The sequence below is a fragment of the Quercus suber genome, unplaced genomic scaffold (genome assembly GCF_002906115.3).
Source record: "Quercus suber isolate HL8 unplaced genomic scaffold, Cork oak 2.0 scaffold_433, whole genome shotgun sequence".
Taxonomy (NCBI): Eukaryota; Viridiplantae; Streptophyta; class Magnoliopsida; order Fagales; family Fagaceae; genus Quercus; species Quercus suber.
The window spans coordinates 189749-212586 of record NW_027069884.1 but is presented as its reverse complement, the minus strand read 5'-3'; the positions used below and the strand labels follow the sequence as shown (position 1 = coordinate 212586).

The 22838-nt window shown below is 32.3% G+C and overlaps 2 protein-coding genes across 7 annotated transcripts; both read left to right on the top strand.

Annotated features, from left to right (window-relative positions):
* Positions 1 to 3378: 3378 nt before the first annotated feature.
* Positions 3379 to 7190, top strand: LOC112039018 (phospholipase D alpha 4). Its single transcript, XM_024071861.2, has 4 exons — positions 3379 to 3640; positions 3931 to 4494; positions 4608 to 5802; positions 6547 to 7190. The coding sequence occupies exons 1-4, from the start codon at positions 3554 to 3556 to the stop codon at positions 6981 to 6983; spliced, it is 2283 nt and encodes a 760-aa protein (XP_023927629.1). The 5' UTR covers positions 3379 to 3553; the 3' UTR covers positions 6984 to 7190.
* A 10679-nt stretch (positions 7191 to 17869) lies between these two features.
* LOC112039004 (calcineurin B-like protein 10) lies at positions 17870 to 22470 on the top strand. Of its 6 annotated transcripts, none has more exons than XM_024071842.2 (9): positions 17870 to 18111; positions 18360 to 18531; positions 18645 to 18727; positions 19407 to 19466; positions 19605 to 19713; positions 19812 to 19878; positions 20773 to 20853; positions 20939 to 21051; positions 21936 to 22470. In XM_024071842.2, exons 1-8 carry the CDS (start codon positions 18088 to 18090, stop codon positions 21024 to 21026), a joined length of 684 nt encoding a protein of 227 aa, XP_023927610.1. In that variant the 5' UTR covers positions 17870 to 18087; the 3' UTR covers positions 21027 to 21051; positions 21936 to 22470. The 6 variants fall into 6 exon arrangements, with proteins under 6 accessions (XP_023927610.1, XP_023927604.1, XP_023927602.1 ...); XM_024071836.2 differs by having other exon boundaries at positions 17871 to 18111; positions 19629 to 19713; positions 20766 to 20853; XM_024071834.2 differs by having other exon boundaries at positions 17872 to 18111; positions 20766 to 20853.
* Positions 22471 to 22838: the final 368 nt, after the last annotated feature.

Genomic DNA, 22838 nt, shown 5'->3' with positions numbered 1-22838 from the left:
ATACTTAGTTTTGAAAGCTATAATTGGGTGTTGAATTATTCATTCAGTGTACTTTTTCTCCCCCACATTTTTTTTTCCACCAAGTCCCTACAGTAGAATTGGTGTTCTTTCTCCATAGCGTGTGATTCTAGACCAACACAAAGCCACAGAATGTGGTTTTTTCTCCAATGCGTGTGATTCTAAATTTCTAATCCAATACAAACCCACAAATTGAAGATGCTGATTCATTTGATGTGCCAAGGATTTGGAGTTCAATTCTCTCCACGAAGCTTCAATACTGTTATCACTTTGAATCATTTTTGATTATGCTAACAATTAAATAGATTGGTTTAGAAGGTTCCATACGTAAAGCTGCACCCAATTGACTCTTGCTCCCTTTCACCTGAAGATGAAAGGTTTCACCTGAAGGTGAAAGGCTAGAAGTCATGTATAAGACCTACAAATGAAGGCCACTCTAATGTGAAAAGCGATGGACTTTGTTGGGCTAGCCTAATAATGTCAGTATATTTGGAGCATCATTATATAACCATGTATTTTTTTGGTTGGGAGGGAGATTATACTGATAAGAAATATGCTACGTCTACAATATTTTCATAATAAATCATAAGTAGTTAGTTGTTATTAGTTTTAATTTAAATATATTATTAAAATTACTTTTTTGTCTCACCAATAACAACTTGCCACATAGAAAGTGTTGTGAAAATATTGTGGACATAATATTTCTCTACTAATAATGTTTATATATTTTACGTAATCAGATTCCTTGTTTGAATATCTTACATTTGCCAAGAACCTTGTAATTCAATTGGCTAGTACTTTCTAGTATTTCCAAGATATCTTGGGTTCAAATCTTTTCTCCCCTATTGTATCTATCAAATTATCCCCCAAAAAAAAAAAAAAAAAAAAAAACTTACATTTAAGCTAATATTTTAACTTCATTTATTAATGACTATATATTTATTATTCTTATTTATGTTTCTTTCTGTGTTGAAATACATAATTAGTCACTTTAGAGTAAGGAGTACTTAAAAGTAACAATGATTATAACAAGTCTCAACTCTAACTCACTCCATGAAAATAAATTATTTTTACATCTATGTTATATTTTCTATATCAATTAATTTTTTAATTAATTAAATACTTTTTTACGTATATTAATTAATATTTTTAGAATTACTTTTGTTTTCAACCTTTTATTTTCATCTTATCCCCTTAAATTAAAAGTCAGACTTTCCCATTAGGGGAGAGACTTGGGAGGGATAAGTGCCAATTGGGTTAAAAGACCATACTTTGTGGAGGCTACATTTATGTTATATTTTCTATATCAATTAATTTGTTAATTAATTAATACTTTTTAAGTATATTAATTAGTATTTTTAGAATTACTTTTGTTTTAATCATGTCCCCTTAAATTAAAATTTTGATATTTCCCATTAGGGGAGAAACTAGAGAGGGATAGGTGCCAATTGGGTTAGAAACCCCTTAGCACCATGATTTTATATGTAGGGGAGATAACACTTTGTGGAGGCTATTATGTTGTGGAGATAACATTTTGAGAAACCTCCAATTGAGTAGTTAATATAACATATATGATTATTACTTAACCCATAAGTTTAAACTTATGAAGTTGGGCCAAATTATTTTATATTAACCATTCACTCTTCTCGTTAATCGTTATTATTCAATATGAGATTTTACCCATACATTTATACCCAACACTATATATTATGGACAATGTTTATTTCTAATTTTTTTTTGATACAATGTTTCTCTCTAAATTAGTTTGGAGAGAAACGATTCAAACTCCTCCTATTTATTTTGATTGACTGTAAATTTTGAAAATCTAACAATTCGATTGTATGTTCTTTATATTCTTAACACTCATGTAAAATTCTGTTTATATTATGTGTTATTTACTATTCAATCAATAAATTTATTTTTTATGAATAAATTTAAAGGAAATGCCAACAGATGCCCTTAATGCAATGGTTAACAATTGGGAAAAGAAAAAAAAAATTTTGACAACTTTTTTCATTTCCTATAAAAGCGGTGTCAAAACTTTCTTAAAATGGATTGTTAACCATTGCTTTAGGAGCACTCATTAGCATAGCCCTAAATTTAAATTATAAAAACTTGAAATTTAAACATTTTATTGATGACATAATTATTGATCTTTGACATTTTTTGAAATTTTACAAACATAAAAGATATAATAAAAATATGAAATTCAATAATTAGATTTTCAAAATTTACATTCATTAAAAAAAAATATTAAAAATTTGAAGGGCTTCTCTCCAAATTTTCCATTATATATTTATAGTCAAACTCATTTTGGAAAACTCATCATTGGGCGGAATTTACTAGCCTTGATTGATATTACTTGCATTAAGAGCCAAAAAGTCCTTAAACAAAACACTCAAAGGTCCCTGAAGTGGTATATACGTGGTATATGATCCCGAGAGACGATAACAAATACGGTATCGAAAAAGGCTAATCTTGGTATTTCATTACAAAAACATACTTGTCAAGATGATGGTCACCAATAAAGCCACTTAAGCTTCCTTGACTTCGTTTCTATTAAAAAAGAAAACAGCTTCCTTAATCTTACTAAAGATTTGGATAAACCAAATAGATTCGTATATATATGGACATGTAATATAGTTTTTGACTCATTCAATTGTATCATATAGCCCATGATCACCCAAATACGTGAATATTATAAACAAAAATGTAGGAATATGATTTTCGGCACTGGGAATCAATAGGTAGCGTAGCTGCGTAAGTGACTGATAAATCAAAAATTTCTCCAACTAACCAACTCAAAAGCTTCAAATTAGTCTTCAATAAAACATGGCTTATTCTTAACCAGCTTTTGATGACTGAAAATTAAGTCCAGCCGCGTTGTTTGAGTAAAACAAAGGTTTCTTTGGCAGTTCTGGGAATTAGTCTAATCAGATACGTATTAGGAAGTAAAGATTTTTTCAATCATTGCTAATAAAAATTTGTGACTTGGCATTATGGTACAATAGTTGCAAACCAGTTGACTCTAACAATGTCTGAGCCATGCAACATCCTTAACACATGTTTTATGTGTTGTCAAAATTTGATAATGTTATCTAGTCAGACATGAAACGATAACGAAAAAGTCAGCTAACTAATTGACCCAGCACAGCTACAAAAAATTGGGAAGTGTATAGCTAATAGCTATACAAGTGCTTGGTCTTATTCTTTTGGCAAGGAAAGTGACTAATTTCATTCTAAGAAACTTCTACTTGAAGTATAAACTTTGATAGACTTGGAGGTGGTTTCTAAGAATGAGATGGAAAGTACTACAAGTTTTTCCAACCGTTTATGTTGCTTCTTCAAATGCAACAACGAAATTATCTACCTTTATAAGCGACCAATAACATAGCACAATTCCCTTACATGTCCAAACAAATCTAATTCACACTTGAAAAAAAAAAGAAAAATCTAAGCTCCCACCTCCCTCCCTCTCTCTCTCTCTCTCTCTCTCTCTCTCTCTCTCTCTGTGATTGTTTTGAAAGCTAGAGCAATGGAGAGAAAGCAAAAATTCCTCCATGGAATACTTGAAGCTACCATCTTCTCTGCCACGTCTAATACACCACTATCTCCTTTCAATGTAAGTACTAGAAGTCAAGTATACAATACAATGAAATTTGCTAAGTTCCAACAATTTTTTTTTTAAGAGACAACGTTCCAACAATTTAATTAAACTTCAGAGTATCGTAAATATATGTGTAACCCTTTACTTGTTAGCTAAGCATTGAAAACATTTGCAATATCTTTGTATTTGATAGAATAATGGTTAAAAGATTAGAATATTTCCTAATAGCTTAAGAATTTGGGACTAGTGGTAATTTATTAGTATCTGACTTACAGGGAGAATCATGCTGTCTAAATGTTTTGCAGTGTATATTTGTAAGAGGAAAGCCCGCCTATGTAACCATAGAGATAGATGACAGGAAGGTAGCAGAGACCAGCCATGAACTTGACCGAGTTTGGAATGAGACCTTTCAAATTATCTGTGCTCATCCATCCAATTCAACTATTACCATCACAATGAAAACAGCATGGTCTTGCTTCTTGGGAAAGATCAACATCCAGGCAGATCAGATTCTTAATGAATCAAGTTTGATTAATGGGCTATTTCCTCTCCTCAAGGAAAATGGAACACCAAATCCAGAACTGAAGCTACGATTCATGTTATGGTTTAAACCAGCAGAGTTTGAACCAAGCTGGAGAAAGATACTAAGTAATGGAGAATTCCAGGGGTTGAGGAATGCAACATTTCCACAACGATCAAATTGTCATGTCACACTTTATCAAGACGCTCACCATCTCTCTACTTTTCAACCTCCATTCTATTCTTGTGGTGCTCCAAGAAGATTATGGGAGGATGTATACAATGCCATTGAGGGTGCAAAACACTTGATTTACATTGCAGGCTGGTCTTTCAATCCCAATATGGTGCTGGTAAGTCATGAAAACTAATTACAAATTTACCAAATTCACTTTTGTCTCATGTTCTGGGAATCAACTTTTTACTTTGTCTCATGTTCTGTCAATCCCAATACGCTTTTGAATAGGTTAGGGATTTTCAAACTCAAATCCCACATGCAAAAGGAGTAAAGCTTGGTGATTTGTTGAAGCAGAAGGCAGAGGAAGGTGTGGCTGTAAGGATTATGTTATGGGATGATGAAACATCCTTACCATTCTTCAAGAATGAAGGAATAATGAGAACACATGATGAATATGCCTTAGCCTACTTTGGACGCACCAAAGTAGTATGCAGATTGTGCCCAAGATTACACCCAATGTCCGCCCCACTCTTCTCTCACCATCAGAAAACCATAACCTTAGACACTAAGTCGCAAATAAATTCAAGCAATAGAGAAATTATGAGTTTTGTTGGTGGAATAGATCTTTGTGATGGTCGCTACGATACAGAACAACATTCATTGTTTCACAATCTCAATATGGAACCACATTGTCATGATTTTTATCAGACCAGTATTGCAGGAGCTAGCCTTGACAAGGGGGGGCCAAGACAGCCGTGGCATGATGCTCATGCTTGTATCAAGGGTGAAGCTGCTTGGGATGTACTAACCAATTTCGAGCAACGATGGAGTAAACAATGTGATCCTTCTTTACTAGTTCCCATTAGTACCTTGTCAAATCTCAGCTGCCAAAGTTATTCAAGCGTTCCCTCTGGGAGGAATTGGAATGTACAAGTATTTAGGTCCATTGACCATGTGTCAGCTAGCCAAATGTTTAGAAACTTGACTGTGGAGCAAAGCATCCAGGAAGCCTACATACAAGCAATAAGGAAAGCTGAGAGGTTTATTTATATTGAGAACCAGTATTTTATTGGAGGTTGCCATTTGTGGGAGAAAGATCAACATAGTGGCTGCAGAAATTTGATTCCTATTGAGATAGCACTCAAGGTGGTCAACAAGATTAAAGCAAAGGAGAGGTTTGCAGTGTATATACTAATACCAATGTGGCCAGAAGGAGTGCTTGAGAGTGATGTAGTTCAAGATATATTGCATTGGACTAGAAGAACAATGTCAATGATGTATAAGTTGATAGGAGAAGCAATACAAGAAAGTGGTGAGCCAGGGCACCCTAGAGACTACTTGAATTTCTTCTGCCTAGCAAATAGAGAAGAGATGGGTAAAGAGGAAGTTATTTCTCCAGAGTCTCCTCACCCTGAAACACAATATTGGAATGCTCAAAAGAATAGGAGGTTCATGGTTTATGTACACTCCAAGCTCATGATAGGTATGTGTGTCAATCTTCGTTTACACTTAAATAGAGTTCCTTCTATGCTTTATTTTATTTTTATTGTTAGAGGAGTACTGCCCTAATGGCTTAGTAAAAATTTACATTAACGATTGACACAAAAATTAGGTACAATTTCTTAGGTGTTTTATCTTATATTCCTCAATTAAATTTAATCATGTTGCTCCATTGGTCTATGAACTACATAGTTTGAATTTAATTATCTTTGAGATAAGATAGTACATTTTGCATTACATTGGTCAATACAACAACATAGTTGAATTTAATTAGAAAACCTATGACATGGTATTTATGCTAGCGTCATTGTTATACCTAAATTTTGCCCAAAAGATTATATTTCATGTTGCCAATAACTTATTTAGGTCAATTATCGCTTCTTTTACCATGCCAAAAAAAAAAAAAAAACAAAAAAACAAAAAAGAGTAGAGACTATTTGGATGGATATAGACCTATAACTATCCTGTGGGTTGGGTGAGGATATAGACCTAATGGGTTTTTGCTGTTTTGGTTTTGTTTGAATTACTTTCTAAGTAAATGGATTTCACCAGTAGAAAATACTAAATGCATGAAGAAAAACTTTACATAAAGTTTTCTATGGCCAAAAATTTGACAATTTCCCTCCACTTTGTTTTCCTCTACTTTCCACAATGAATATGATAACTTAATAGCGATTTACATATTAACAATTAACCTGTTCCTCCATTGTCGCTATTTATATTTCAGTGGACGACCTGTACATTTTAATTGGATCAGCAAATGTGAACCAGCGATCCATGGATGGGCAACGTGACACTGAGATTGCTATAGGGTGCTACCAGTCCAAGAGTGACAAAGACAAAATGAGTCACGGCGATATTCATGCATACCGTCTGTCACTGTGGTATGAGCATACTAAATGTGCTGATCAGGAACTGTTTCAAGAGCCACAAAGTCTGGAATGTGTGCAGAAGATGTGTTCGATAGGTGACCAAATGTGGAAGATTTACAGTGGTGAAGATTTGGTAGACATGGAAGGTGTGCACTGGGTAACATACCCTATGAATGTGACACAAGATGGTACTGTGGAGGATCTAACAGATAATGGGGGCAATTTTCCTGACACAAGAACACAAGTTAAGGGAAAGAGATCAATGTTGCTACCAACTGTTTTTACCACATAAGATTATTAACCTATGCTTACTCAGACAGTAAGCCAAAAAAAAAAAAAAAAACCCATTCTTTAATTTTTTTTTCCTTCTATACAGAAAATCACCTTAACTTATTGTTACCCATTGATGTAAAGATTATAGAATCTGCTTGTGCATGTCTAATTTTTTCAATTTTTTGAAATTCTTTCATTTGTTTGTATATTTATGTAAACAATTTTACACAGCAAGAAAAAAAAAAAAAAAAAAAATTTTTTTTTTCCTTCTATACAGAAAATCACCTTAACTTATTGTTACCCATTGATGTAAAGATTATAGAATCTGCTTGTGCATGTCTAATTTTTTCAATTTTTTGAAATTCTTTCATTTGTTTGTATATTTATGTAAACAATTTTACACAGCAAGAAAAAAAAAAAAAAAAAAAAAGGAGAAAAGAAATAAAACAAATGTTTCACCTTGCATCATTGCTTTTGCTTGCCTTTATCCACTCCAATTTTTGTGAAGAGCATGCAAAAGTTTATCGTTTTCTTTTATCTTGCATTGTACGTCTTTTTTGCAACTTAGGATGATTTTTTTTTTTTGGGTGCAAACTTTAGGATGTAATAACTTCCATTTCAGTCCAAGTAATTATGCACACTTGTTTTCGGTGCAAAGATTCTTAAAAGCAAGATTTAACAATAACCCAGGCCTTACAAAGTTAATCAAGCTTGTATACACCAGAAGCTAGCAGTCTCTTTGTTCATGATCCCTCTCAAATTTGAGAAGAAAAATGAAAATCAGTCTCAACCATGTGTACTCTATTTTCTTTTCTTAAAAACAAACCATCTAAATCTAATTAAACCTTTTTTTTTTGGGGGAACCTTAATTGAGGGAATGAGAAATAAGTGGGTCATAAGCTTACGGGTAAACTTTTGTAACAATGCAATTGTTGATGTCTTTTTTTTTGGTTCAGCCACCACCCCATTAGTTAACTCAAGCTGTATCATCATATTTTTATAAGGATAATGCTTATTACATACGTGTGTCATAAGTTTTCCCTTTTTGTTAAGAAAAAAAAAAAAGAGGTGTTGGGCTAAGTTCATTTAAAGCCTGAAATGTCCAAATTGGGTTGGGTTTTGCATAAAATTCTTAATGCCTCATGGTTTGGGCTTATGGCGCATATTTTTATATTTCATGGAACAGATATAGTACAAGGCTTTATAGTTCCTTCCTTCTTTTCTACTTTCTATCTTATTTCTGTTCTTATTTGGTCTTCTTGCAATTATATAGCTTTGTTGTTCCTTCCTTTCTTTCTTCTTTCTATCCTTATTCTATCTTCTTGCAATTACAAGGCTTTGTCGTTCCTTCATTTCTTTCTACTTTCTATTTTCTTTTTATCCTTATTTTGTCCTTTTGCAATTATAAGGCTTTGTCATTTCTTTCTTTCTTTCTACTTTCTATCTTATTTCTGTCCTTATTCTGTCAATAGGTGCCTATCTTTCTTTTTGCAATTATAAGAGTTCTTAGCTATCTATCTTCATTCTATCCTCAGTTGTCTATCTTGTAATGATGAGATGTGGAGATTCTTTTACCTATCTTGCTAAGTTCGCTAAGAAAAAAGAATGAAGTGTTGGGCTAAGTTCATTTAGAGCCAAAAATGCCCAAATTTCATTGGGCTTGTATAAAATTCATAATGCCTAATGGTTTGGGATTATGGCTCACATTTTTATATTTCATAGACTAAAATCATGGCTTGTATTTTCTCGACATCATAAGATGAGCTCAAAGCTCATGTTTTTCTTCCATTGCAATTGGGCTCAAGACTCATATTTTCACCTTAATGGATCAATGCTTATAAGAGTAGCATTATTTCTTATCTCTCATAGTATGGGCTTTCCAATAAAGACTATATTTACACAAAGTGCTTCTTGGAGAATAAATGCCAATTTCAAGGATTAATTCAGTTACCCAAACAAAAGGAGTTTTTTTTTTTTTTTTTTTTAAGGTCTTTGGGTCTTTCCTCCAAAAAAATAAAAATAAATAATAAATAAATAGTCATTGGCTACATAGTGCTACCTACATCAATCATGAAACCCATTAATATTTGAAGGCCCAAGCCTTAGTAAGTAAAATAATGAATTTGAAGCAAGTAGGCATTCAATAGGTCATTTCTAGGAAAAAAGATTTTGTATAAAATGATATTACGTCATCTATATCAAATCCCAATAAATGAGAGATATGTGTATAAAAATAATTACCTACTAACACATGTGTTTTATTTGTAAGTGGAGTAATTATTTTTTGCTGACATGTCTCACATTTATTAGATTTTGATACCGTTGATATAGTATCATTTGATACCAAACACTTTCTCCATTTCTAGACAAAACAAAAGCTTAAGGTTTAGCCTTCTTCCACTTAAAAATGCAAATTTGTCAACTCACCAAAAACAGTTTTGGCTCATTGCCACGTCAAGGCCACTGCTCTCTCTCTCTCTCTCTCTTTGTGAGAACAAGACCAAAGCGAAGGTACCTAGCCAAAACTCTTTACCCACAGGCCACATGAATTGTTGTTTTAAGCTTTGAATATCATAGTCCAATACCATAAGTTCTTTTAAGGCCAACTTGTGCTTTGTAGTTTGGAGGGCAAAAGATATATGTTTAATTCAGCGGCTCTTAATAGTCCATGAAAAAGCCATATACATGAATTTGGCATGTCACAAGTGGTCGTGAATTTCTGGATGAGTAGTTGCAAAACAAAGATTTCATTGATCAAATTCCTCAATCACCAATGAGCCCTGGGAAGAATAGGTCCCTCATGTCCAATTGATATTCAATGCGTTATTTGAAACCTTTATCTCTTCTATAGAAACAAGACAACTTCTATCCAAGCATTCATCAATTTTTTTTTAACTCTTTCAGAAGTTGGACCAAGCTAACCAAAATTTGTTAACTTGTCTCTCTTAAGCCAAAGAACAAGGTCAGCAACAAGCCAGGATCACTATTTAAAATAAATCAACCTTCCCCAGATGTCACTTCTCTAATTTTTTTCTTTCTTTCTTTCGAAGAAGACCCTTTTAGCCTTATTTAAGGAAGACAAGGAAAACAACAAAATGGATGACATTCAAGCACTGATACAAACATACAATCATCTTTCACATCACACTCAAATTATTGCTTACTATCATAATCCTTTCTTGACTCAAATGCACATGAGAGGAACAAAGAAAAAAATATCTTCCCTCTACTTCATTTTATTATACTTCACTCAAATATCTTTCATGCAATGAAAGGTTTAACGAAGGAAGAGACCATTCTCCTTGGACAACATTGGTCATGTCATCTATGATCCATTCATCGATCATATTCAAATTTACTCTAATTTTATAGAAGTTTGGCTAAAATGCAAAATTTATTACTCTCTATATTTCACCAAAATTCATTTCAATTTTCTAACTCTAGTTTCATCCATTTCATCTAGCTTTTAAGTTTATTCAATAAAAGCTTTTTCATCAACTTTTGTTATGAACAAAAGTGAAGTTAGAGAATTGAAATGAATTCTAGAGAAACTTAGAAATTGATTTTTGCATTTTAGCCTTAAAATTTTATAGTTGAACTCCTGGCAGTATACTATTTCCCTAATGGTTGGATTGACTATTGTTCTTATTGTTGGACTTGTATATTTTAGTATTTTACTATTGTTTTATTGCTGAACTCAAACCATTTTTACAGCTAAATTTGTTTTACTTTACTGCTTCATTACCTCTAAACTCTTAAAACTGTTTTTTTTTACTACCATATAAGTTTTTTTTTTTTACTGAAAAAGGTAGGCTACCATATAAGTTACTATCTTTGAATTTGTAATTGTTTTAACTATTGAAAGCAAGTTATTTCATTGTTACTTTACCATAGCCATATTTGAATGTGAGTTACTTTATTATTGTTTTATTGATATTTTACTACAGTTAAAGTTTGGCTACAAACTTGGTTGTAGCCTAAATCTACAACATCATTTAATATTTTTTTTATTAGATGTGAATTTTGACAAATCCATCATCAGATTACACTTTCTTTTTATATCCTTTATGCTTGCAAGATTTCAAGAAAATTAGAGATTAATAGTCATGTCATCAATCAATTGTTTAAATTACAAAATTTTCTACTCTAAAATTATACATAAAAAATAAATTAGTCAATCATATAGTAAATAACATCCTATTAACATAAAATTTGACATATGTATTAAAAGTATACAAAATATACAATCTAATGATTAAATTTTCTAAATATGGAGCCATATTAAATTTTTTAAAGGAAGTTGTAGCCTTAGGCTACAATCAAGTTTGTAGCCAAATTACTTGCCCCACACTCTCTTAAAAGCAACCTTGACTTTTGAGTGGAGTTTGTAATATGCGTTTGTATTATAACTTCTTTCCCTTTTCCTTGTGTGTGTGTTTGTTTTGCACAAAAAAAAAAAAAAAAAGAGTTTGTAGCCAAATTTTTTTAATAACAATAACTGTTTCCTTCACTTTTATCTCACTGTTGAATTTATATTATGACAAAGTTTAGTTACAAAATTAGTTGTAACATAAGGTTACAACCTTACTCAATAAAATAAACATTATAATATATTTAAAAAATCTAACCATTGAATTGCATATTTTTTATTCTCTTAATATGCGTTAAATTTTGTGTCAATCGGATATTATTTACTATATGATTTATAAGCTTATATTTTATGCATAATTTTAAACTTCAAAAACTTACAATTTAAACAATTTATTGATGACATAGCTATTGTTCTTTAATTTTCTAGAAATATTCCAAGCATAAATGATATGAGAAGAAGATGTAATCTAACAATGAATTTGTCAAAATTCATCTCCAATAAAAAAATATTTAATAATATTGTAGGCTAAAGTTACAACTAATTTTGTAACTAAATATTGTACTTTATATTATTTTGTTCCAACTTACCACCAGACATTCATGATCCAATGTTCTATTTTCATTTTACTTTTGAATCTATAATAGTCTCAAGCCAAAGTTTCTTTATTGTCTATTTTTAACCTCTTAAACTTTGGTCTTTGTTATTTTTTTAAGCATAAAAATACACCGGTATAGCCATTGATCTTTTTTGGCCAACTCTCCAAAAAAAAAAAAAACACTTGGATCTGACGAGACTAACCTGTAGTGACTAACATATATCCATGCACAAAAAACACCTCTTTTAGATAACCAAGTAGTACCAAATACCAATCCCTATTTTTTTAATTAAAAAAATCAAATAGTATCATTATGTGTGTCAAGAGTTTCGAAAAAAAAAATTCTTCTCTTACCTTTAATACACACCAAAAAAAAAAAAAAAAAACAAAACCCCATGCATGATCACCACCATACAACGTTGAGTTTCAAGCTCATCTTAAAATCACTAACAGTTCCGCTTTTTATGCATAACTAGTAAGTTATCTGTGCGATGCACAAATAATGTTGTAATGTTTAATGTAAGATGATTTTGGAGAATGTTGTATATGTATTATAGCACAACTGTTATGAAAATTTATTAGTAATGAGTTCATCATAAAAAACAACAACTATAAATTGCACACACATATCTATTATAAGTATTCAATTGAACTAATGAGAAATTAAAAAAAAAAAAAAAAAAAACTTTGGAGGAATATTATAGAATAAAAGTTTATATAGAATGTGTTTTTCTCTTTCTCATTAATTCTAAAACAAAACACACATTCCAAACACTCATAGTCAATCACATCATTTACAAAACCCACAAATCCGCAACGTCTAACCTTAACATCAAAGTCGTAAGTGTCATTGTCACTCAATATAAAATACAAGCCCTCTTCCTTGGTTGTAGCTAACTTGTACGGCTTAAGATTAGATGAGACAATAATGTTAAAGTTAGGTAAGTATCGCCGAAAAATTGAAGATAAATGAAATTATTTTTGGTCTGTGTGTATTTAAAATTGGATGGCATAAAGGACTGTGAGTAGGTATATATAAAGGGGTAGAAGTGCAAGAGATAAAAATGATGAATTAAAATGCAAAAAGTTTTGTGTGTATTTGTGAGAGACGGAAAGTCTTAAAACATTGAACTAAACGATATAAAGAATATTTATATTTTTAATTAGAAAAGTCTTGAAATATTGAACAAAATAAAACAAAAAGTCAATATTTAATTTGTTCTTATCTCCGATGTGGCACTTGAGAATATTTCAATTCTTTTTGTATAGAATGCACCACTTGGAGAAACCTTATACTTTCCCATATTTCTATTTTTACAAATATATTGATATTGATTGATTGATGTATATTTATGATTGTAAGCTCCATAAACCAAAATATATAAAAATAAATAAATTGGTGAGCCAGCCCAATTATTTAACATCAATCCAATGCCGAATCATATTCTTTCAATACTTTTCTAAAGATGCTGCCATGGACAACGACAAGAGGATTCACCAGAGCCACTAGGTTAGTTCCATCAAACTCCTACACCAGAAAGAAGTTGGAAAAAGTAACCGTAGAAATCTCTCAATAATTAGCTATTTTTAAGGATTATTATTCTAATTCATCATTGTAAACATGGCTACTTTTGCTTATTAAAAAATGTCATAACTCATGAAGTGTGCCCAGTGCCAACCGATCCAAATAACTTGGATGCAATGTATTATATATAAGATAAGATCCAATAATGCATCCACCGCCTAATAGTTCTTGTAGTTGGATAATGACAAAGTCCTGTGGCGGAGACACGCCAATGGCTTTGTGGAGACCCAAGAGGCACATCAGGATCACAGGACACTCTATCATTAATTATGCATCATTACGCAATACCATTGTCAAAGAACTCAAACAATCCAGCTACAAAAAGAAATGTTAATAAAATAGTCCTTTGACTTTCAAAACTTATAATTTATACCATCAACTTTTTTTTTTTTTTTAAATAAAAAATTTTAACTTATAGACACCAGTCAGTTTTTGGTATAAATGGTGATTGAATTTCAGATCTTTGATTCAACTATCAAAAAATTTCCGATTAAATTAACTAGAACCCACATACTATCAATTATTATCATTATAATGGTCTGTTATATCTTTGTCATTTACCTACCTAAAAGAAATTATACTTCCAAAAAAAAAATTATACTCTTCTATATTTCTATCCAAAATGATGTCATTTTGTGTGGGTTATTGTTACAAAAATTTATGGAATGAGCATTGATATTATTGTAATATCAGGAAAATAGTCATTTGACTTTCAAAACTTATAATTTATATTGTCAATTTTTTTTTTAATAGAGAATTTTAACTTATAGACACCAATCGGTTTTTGGTATAGACGGGGATTGAATCTCAGATCTTTTATTCAACCATCAGAAACTTTACTAGTTGAACTAACTAGAACTCACATACCATCAATTATTATCATTATAATGGTCTGTTATATCTTTGTCATTTACCTACCTAAAAGAAATTATACTTCTAAAAAAAAATTATACTTTTCTATATTTCTATCCAAAATGATGTCATTTTGTGTGGGTTATTGTTACAGAAATTTATGGAATGAGCATTGATATTATTGTAATATCAGAAAAATTATTGTGTATTCACGGAGTACCATAAATGTGTATTCTCTCCTCTCACATGAATAATAGATCCCACTAATTAAATTCATAGTGAGACCTATCATTCTGTGAGAGGGGGGACTAAAGATTTATGGTACTCTAGAAGTACCTAACAATTTTTCAAAATATCAAGTGTTTCACGTTAGAATAATTAATTTTATAACTTTTCATAGTTAACTGACTGATTTATAATCAATCTCAAATTTTTTCTTAAAAAAAAAAAAAAAGTAAATATTTTAGCCTCAGTCTTAATAGCTACTTTTCAATCCGATTGTTGGTTCTTTTATTAACGTAGAAAAGAAATAAACTTTGCTGCTTTGCTCCCCTGATATAAAGGAATTTAATTTAAATAAATAAAATAAATTTCGTAATTTAGGTTTTGAGTTAAACTATTCGTTTTATGACTAATTATCTTGAAATATATATGATTATTTTCTTTATAGCTCCCTCAACACATATGAGTGTTCATAAACTAACTGATATTTTGTGCAATACATCTGTATAATCTAGTTTTGTTCTAAAAATATTTATAGGACTTTTTTACATGATGCATTTGTAACACTCATTATAATGTTTTATAATATATGACGTTCTTAACATTTGAAGAGTTAGTTTTATCGATTGTATTACTTGTTATCATTATTCATTCATCAAGAATAAGAAGAAAAAAAACCCAAGAGGCTCGTTGCTCGATTAGTTGGTACCTTCTGGTGTTTTCAATGGAGAAATCTAGGATTCAAATCCCCCTACCCTAACTATCAAATTATAATAAAAAATAATAAGAAAAAAAAAAAGAAACTTAAATTATTAAAAATAATATAATTATTCAAATGACATACTAATAATGTCATCGATTATATAGATACAAACTACTTTTGTTTCTTATCCATATGTTCATTAGGTTTTGTGGGGGATCCGAGAGTAGTACCTCTACCAAACTATGTCCAAGGAGTGTGAAAATCTAGCAAACGAGCCCTTGGCTGGGAAACCAGATATAGCTTGAAAAAGGGGCTTGGACAAGGGCCCTTAACAACTCGAGGAAGTCCTTGGACGTGAACCTCCCAAAATGAACGAAAATGGATCTTGCCATTGGCTGGGAAGCATGAACTGAGGAAACCAAGAGTAGCTAATATGTGTAGAGAGAGGGGGGGAAACTTCCCAAGAAAGCACCCATCACCTCTGCATTGAATGCCCTGCACCAATTATGTCAGTCGCATTAATGGCTAAATAACACTTGAATAGTATCAAGACAACCTGTAGTTCACTTAGCATTTTCTTCAAAGGTGGTATGGGACAAGTATTTAGGGGAGATCAACCACCTTCCAAGTGGATGGTTAAGATTAAAAGAAGACCATTATAAAACGATGAATGATCCCAGTGAACAGGGATCAGAATCTGGAGATTAGAGAGAAAAAACAATCAAACTTGTAAACCTTTAAGTCTAACAAGCTTCCTCGACTGACCGAAGAAAGATCAATATATTCTTTTGCACGTTTTATTTGTTTAATTTTTACTTCTTTCCATTCGGACCCTTTTTGAAACTTCAACCTATTAGATAAGAAGTCCAAGTGTTGGTCCGCTATTCTCATCTCTACAAATTAATTGTAATGGGTTCGCATCCAAAACCCATTTTTCCTGCATGGGCCTTTCGCGTTTGTTTTTGCCCCACACAGGTTTCGTTTAAATGCAATTTATTTATAAATTATCATCTATTTTAGAACAAAAAGTATTGTAAACTAAGGAAAAATTCGCCAATAACCCATTGGTTCAATTGGTATTTCTTTGTGTTTCCAACCCTAACATCTAGAGTTCAATCATCCATCCCCTAACTTAAAATTGATTGAAATAATTAAATATTTGTGAACTCACTAAAGTGATATATCCATATTTTATATCAATCTTAAGAATTTACATTTCCTAAAATTATTCTAATGACATGTAATATATATATATATATATATTGCGGCGAGTAAAAGGTAAAAAGGAGGAAATTAAGCAGGTTATAATTGTATTACTATTTGCTCACACAATTCATTTTTAGAGGTGGAGTGCAAGGTCAACTTTTAAATACCCATTCTGTGACAAAAACTGATAGTTTGACCAATCTCAGGCATATGGTAGAAATATTCAATTAGAAAAAGCTTTGAAATGGCTAAGTGTCTGTCCTAGGGTTTGGTCCAAGGAAGAAGTTACAATTGGATAATTTCTCTCTATTCTCCCTTTTTTCTCCCAAAAAATCCTCCCCAAATCTAGGTGCTTCTTGGCTTTATATATTTAGCTAGAATGCACATGGACTCTACATTTTGAGGGTTAGGATTAGATCTTCTTGATACTTATCCCATCAAGATCTTGTTAGAAGGTCTTACACTAAGATGTGAGCTGTATGGGTACTGTTCATTGCATTTAATGCGGAGGGGATGACTGCTTTGTCCTTCCCTTTTCTTCTCTTCCTTGTTTAATAGCAAGTTATTGTTTTCCACTTTCGGGTTGCGTTGTGCCCCTTTTAAGTCTGCCTCTCGACTTTCTGAGGTTAGGTGGGCGTCCTTAGTGCCTTGGCCAACTGTGGACGTTCAACCTCTACACGAATTAGGGAAGTACTTTCCAAGGATACCCCGCAAATATTCCTCGAGGTCTACCTCCTTGGAAATGCCTTAGCCCTTTCTATCAACTATCTCGAGTCTTCATCCCCCCCCCCCACATATATATTTTGATAATTTGATAGTTACAATGAGGGGGTGGTATTTAAATTCCAAATCTCTTTGAAAGATCAAGAGATGTCAACAAATTGAATTATAAGACTCTTGACATATATATGTATAATAGTAATAGAGTCTAAATTTGTGCTATATAATTAAATAGTGTATAATAGGGTAAATGAAGTTATTTGTCTGCTCCTAATGATAGCTCTTTATCATCAAATCAAGGCACCAATCACTTTTTGATATAGGTGAGAATTGAACTTCAAATTTTCCTAGTCAAGCTAATTAAAACCCACAACATTATAGAACTTAAATGTAACTTATGGTGCACTCTATATATATATATATATATATTGGGGTGAATATTATATTATACATTACTGATTTTTTTTTTATTCTTAAAAAGAAAATTAATCAGTGTCGTCAAACCTTTGTTTTCTTATTTACCTATTTATTTATTTTGGGTGTGAATATTAAGAACAAGATACCTTGTGATTCTTCTTAGGAAAAAAAAAAAAAAAAAAAAAAAGAAGATGCCTTGTAATTATCCTGTCCAAATAAAAAATGGCTAAATACGTGTAAATAATGGCTAAATACTTAGACGATTCTTCTTTCTTTCCAGTTAGCTGTTACTGCAATTCTCTCTCTCTCTCTCTCTCTGCTTTTTAAAGCTCAAGACCAGTACACAGAGAAAAACATAGATCTCTGTGTGTGTGCTGTTAAAGCTCAAGATCAAAACAGAGAGAAGACAGGAAAAAGAGTTGTCATCTCTAATGTACTGTGTCGTACAGAAATGGGTTGTACTCAAAGCTCTCAGGTACTCTCTCTCTCTCTCTCTCTCATTTACGCTTTGTTGGCGGGAAACACATTTTGGTTTCACTGACTACAAACGTGTTTTGTTTTAAATGACTAAAGCTTTTCTCACCTTACATACTACAAAGTTCATATATTTATGTTTGTGTATGTGTTTGTTTTCTTAATGACAAACTCAGAGAAAAGTTGTAGTTAATAGTTATGTGTATGAATTTGGATTTGATTATCTGGGTTGATCTTTGAAATGATCAGAGATCAAGCACTCGGATGGAAGGAGGCAGTTTATGTGTATTGTTTGCGCCCTTCATAGGCTATATTGAAGTCCTAGTCCTCAGCTTTTCTCGCTGCCTTCCTCGGTACTCTACACCAAAGCACTTGTATTACTCCTTTGATGACATCGTCCGACTTGCTAATATAACCCCATGTGCGTCCAATACTCTGTTGCTGTTGTGTTTTGGATTTTTTTTTTAATAATTGGTGATGGTGAATGAGTGATTGGAATGAGATTTTTTGGTGTTTTTGTGCTTCTGTTTACAGTTACAGTCAATGAAATTGAGGCGTTGCGCGAGTTGTATAAAAAGTTGAGTCAATTGCTTGTTGATGATGGTCTCATACACAAGGTAGCTGGAATTCTGTGAATTGTTATGATAACTTGATTAGTGGATATTAATGCAACAATAATGACTCCTTATTTTTAAACTTTAAAGTATTTGAATATAATTTTCTAAACTTTTTTAATAAGGCGACATCTACTTGAGTATTTACCGCAAAGAATAATCAGATGAATTGTATAAACATCCAGACTTTATTGATTTTGTGTATGTCTAGGTCGAGAGAAATCATATTGAGAGCGCAGACAATCCTTCCTATCACTGTCGGGAGGGTAGTCCTATTGTTTGTGATGACCAATCTTGCTAAAATGAAAAATAAAACTAATGAACCATATTAGTCAGGATCATAATTTCTGATGCATTGCATTACTCTTCTGAGATTGATTTGCTTTGTATTTACATGCAATCTGTAGTAATTACTAGCCTATTTGGGGATAGGACATAGATGTGTTATATTTACATATGTGAGAGATTAACTAAGACAACCTCTGAGGCAATTCCATAGTATATGAATAAGAAATTTATTTGTTTTCTGTCCTTATTTTCATCCAATAATTAATTACTCATCTGTACACTATGCACCTTGGGTTGGCTCAAATGATTGAGTTTTGTTGCAGTTTTAGAAATACTGTCCTAGAAGTAACCAGATTCTAAATTTGTAATCCTTATGTTTGCTTGTCATTTGAAGGAAGAGCTTCAATTGGCACTGTTTAGAATGCCAGCGTGCGAGAATCTTTTTCTGGACAGGGTACTTTTGCTTTGACTTTTATGCTTGACTCCAATAATCAGGATATTCTTTTCAAAACTTGATTAAATTGATGAGATGTGTTGCTGATATGATTTGTGATTCAGTTAATTCTTTCAATTGCTACCCTTTCTTACCTAGGTATTTGATCTTTTTGATGACAAGAAAAATGGGGTCATTGATTTTGAGGGGTTTGTTCGTGCACTCGGTGTTTTCCATCCTCATGCTCCTATGGATGACAAAATTGATTGTAAGTGTTGAAGCAGTTCTACTTTATGCAACTATAAATGCAGACTTTTCACTCGGTTTAAGCTATTGATTTTGTTTTCTCCTTTGATTTTTATGCAGTTGCATTTAGGCTGTATGATTTGAGACAGACTGGATATATTGAAAAGGAAGAAGTGAGTAATTCTAAGTAGGTATATTTTTAATATGTATATAAACTTGGATGTCAAAGTTGTTTGTATCTTTTCTACGAGCTTGTTTTGGGTCGGGAGAAAAGGAGAAGGAAATGATGAAACCCTACCATTTCTCCATTTGCGACCTTTTAAGGGGATGGGATGATGGAGTGGGCCGTTCCATTCTTCTCCAACAGCCATTTTTGTATCCTGCCCATATTGGGTGGAATGCTTCATTATTGTCATTATTAACTGAGGAAAAATGGCATCTTTGCCTCTATTTGAAAAGAATAGAAATAAAATATAAAGGGACATAATAGTAAAAGATGTATCCCTTTCCTTTCAATTCATTCTGTTATAAACTCTGAAACATACTAAAAAAAAGATAAATAACCAGCGTTTAAGAGATAGCCCAGTGGTAACAGCATCCTTTGTGGTGTTCTATGTCTGTGATTTGAACCCCACCTCTCCCTTCATCGAGTATCTACCTATCAAAAAAATAAAAACTAAATTCCTCCATATTCCAATCCATTTACTTGTAATTTGCCATTCCATTTGATCATTTTCCTTTGTGAACTCTGAAACATAGTGTAAATCTTATCTATTACTTCTTTTCATCCAAAGGACATTGATAAAGAAGAGGTTCATGTGTATCCTTGACTCATAAAGACTATTCTGCTAACAGACAATGTTGTAAAACATAAAATGTTAAAATCAAATTCATTTGGAGTTCAAAATGGAACTTTTCATTTTTTTTAATAGTACAGCTCCTATTCCCATTCAAATACTTGGTCCATTATGTGCTTCTAGTTGGAGAAAGATGAGATTGTAGCAATGTTAATTCCTTATTGTTTTCATTTATTGGTATCCCTAAAATTTCCCAACCATCAATTTTACTGTGGAGATCTCAGGTTAGGCAGATGGTTGTTGCCATTCTTTCAGAATCTGGTATACAGCTGTCAGATGAAAGTCTTGAAGCTATCCTTGATAAGGTAAGGATTCCATGTCAAAATTCTTTCTTCTGATACCCCATTTTTGAAGTTTTGTGCATTGACAGTGACTTCTTTCTTTACTTAGACATTTGCTGATATTGATGCCGATATGGATGGCAAGATTAGCAAAGAAGAATGGAAGGCTTTTGCTGTTGGGCATCCAACACTTCTGAAGAACATGACACTTGCTTATTTAAAGTATCTCACTTTCTCCATTCACTTTATTGTTAAATTTATTACTATCATTATCGTTACTACCATTACAACTGCTGATAGATTATTGTAACTATGAATTCTGCTTTTCCTGTCCAAAAAAATTACTTGTTTTAAAATTTATATTATTCAAGTTCTGTTTCTAAACCCAGTATTCGGTTCCTTTGTTTACACTTGAGTGATTGAAAAAGATAGCCAAATATGATACTTATAAAAAAGAAAAAAAAAGGGCAAATATGAATACTTTGTAAGATCATACGCCAGACTTTTTGACATTGAATTGCCCTTGCTGTTCGTTTTATCTTTTGTCTTTAGAAGCATGGTTTGTTTTCTCAAGGAACTTGTATCAAGATATTGTTTTTATTTATTTATTTGCCTCTGATTTCTGAGAAACATGGGAAAGAATATGGAAAATTGGGCTCTTAACTTTGTTGAAGTTAGGATGGTATGGTAAAATGGGAAATTCCTTTTATGCATTTAACGTCTTAGCAATCTACTGTAGCATAAAGTAATAAATGCCAGATCAACTTCTCAATGCTATTTTTGAATTGAGTGTCTATTACATTTGGTTCTGCTCTTGCATGGTTACCGTCCTGTGAACTTTGTTATATTTTCTATTTTGGGTTGGGGACATAATCTAGGATTGTCACAGATTTTGTGTTGCACTTGTGACTGTTGCATGATGCATTGCTAGTAGATGATTGGGTTATTACATACTTGGCTTGGGGCAATGTAAAGAACTAAACTAGCATTCTTTGGTATTTAGGCATTGAGCTTTCTCTGACACATGATGTCAACCACTACTTGTATCACACTGAATACTCTCAATACTCTAAACCTACTTTGTTTATGATTTTGCCATTTGCCAGGGACATTACAACCGTATTTCCAAGTTTTATTTTCAACACTGAAGTTGATGAAAACATTTTGGCAACAATACGATAAGGCTAAATGTTGAAAAGGAAGAGAGGAACTTCTGCTATGTTTTCATCTTCCAAAGAAGTTGGACTATTTTGGTTTATATATGTTGCCTCCAACCAGTACAAACACAAGGCTGGCTAAAACCATTGCATCTATCTATGATCAATCCATTCTTCCACTCGAAACCTCATTGGCAACAAATATCCCTTGTTGTTTATGTAAATTGATCAAAATACTCCTATTGTGTAGCGAAGTGATATGTAATTTTATCATTGCCCTCGTTGTTTGTCCTGTCATCCACCAATAATTATATCCTATGCCAGCTCTATGGAGCAGACCTCTCACATGATGTGGGTCCAATGCACCTGTAGGACTTAGCTTGTGAGTGGTGCACTCCATGGGACTGGTCTTAGGAACTAGGGGATACCTTCTTGTCTTCCACACCTCTCTCTTTTTAAAATTTTATAGCCTCAATTGACTCTTTGTTGTTGTGTGTGTAAGCCTGTTTGGCTATATATTCATATAACTTATAAGCATATCTTTTTAAGTAAAAAAGTAAGAAAAAGAGGATTTATCCTCAAGCCTTGAGCCAGATTTGTCTTAAGAACCACAGAGCTAATTACAACGTGGAAGGGGCTGCTATATATATATGATGCTCTCTTGACAATAAGAATTTGCCATATGCAACAAGGGTGGGGAGTGAGGAGCCACTCAAGGTGGCTCCCCCCAGAACAAAACCCACCCTTCATTTCCCTCCTTTAATAAAAAGCAGCTTCAAGAAATGCCTGCCTTCGAAATATATATAGTTGGGTTAAAGGCCCCAGATTTATGCATCTATAGTTGGCACGCAA

Coding starts and splice junctions, on each gene's coding strand:
- LOC112039018 (XM_024071861.2), top strand. CDS start 3,554: ATGGAGAGAAAGCAAAAATTCCTCCATGGAATACTTGAAGCTACCATC. Junction 3,641..3,930: donor CACCACTATCTCCTTTCAAT/GTAAGTACTAGA, acceptor AATGTTTTGCAG/TGTATATTTGTAAGAGGAAA. Junction 4,495..4,607: donor TCAATCCCAATATGGTGCTG/GTAAGTCATGAA, acceptor GCTTTTGAATAG/GTTAGGGATTTTCAAACTCA.
- LOC112039004 (XM_024071834.2), top strand. CDS start 18,088: ATGGGTTGTACTCAAAGCTCTCAG. Junction 18,112..18,359: donor GTTGTACTCAAAGCTCTCAG/GTACTCTCTCTC, acceptor TGAAATGATCAG/AGATCAAGCACTCGGATGGA. Junction 19,714..19,811: donor TATGGATGACAAAATTGATT/GTAAGTGTTGAA, acceptor ATTTTTATGCAG/TTGCATTTAGGCTGTATGAT.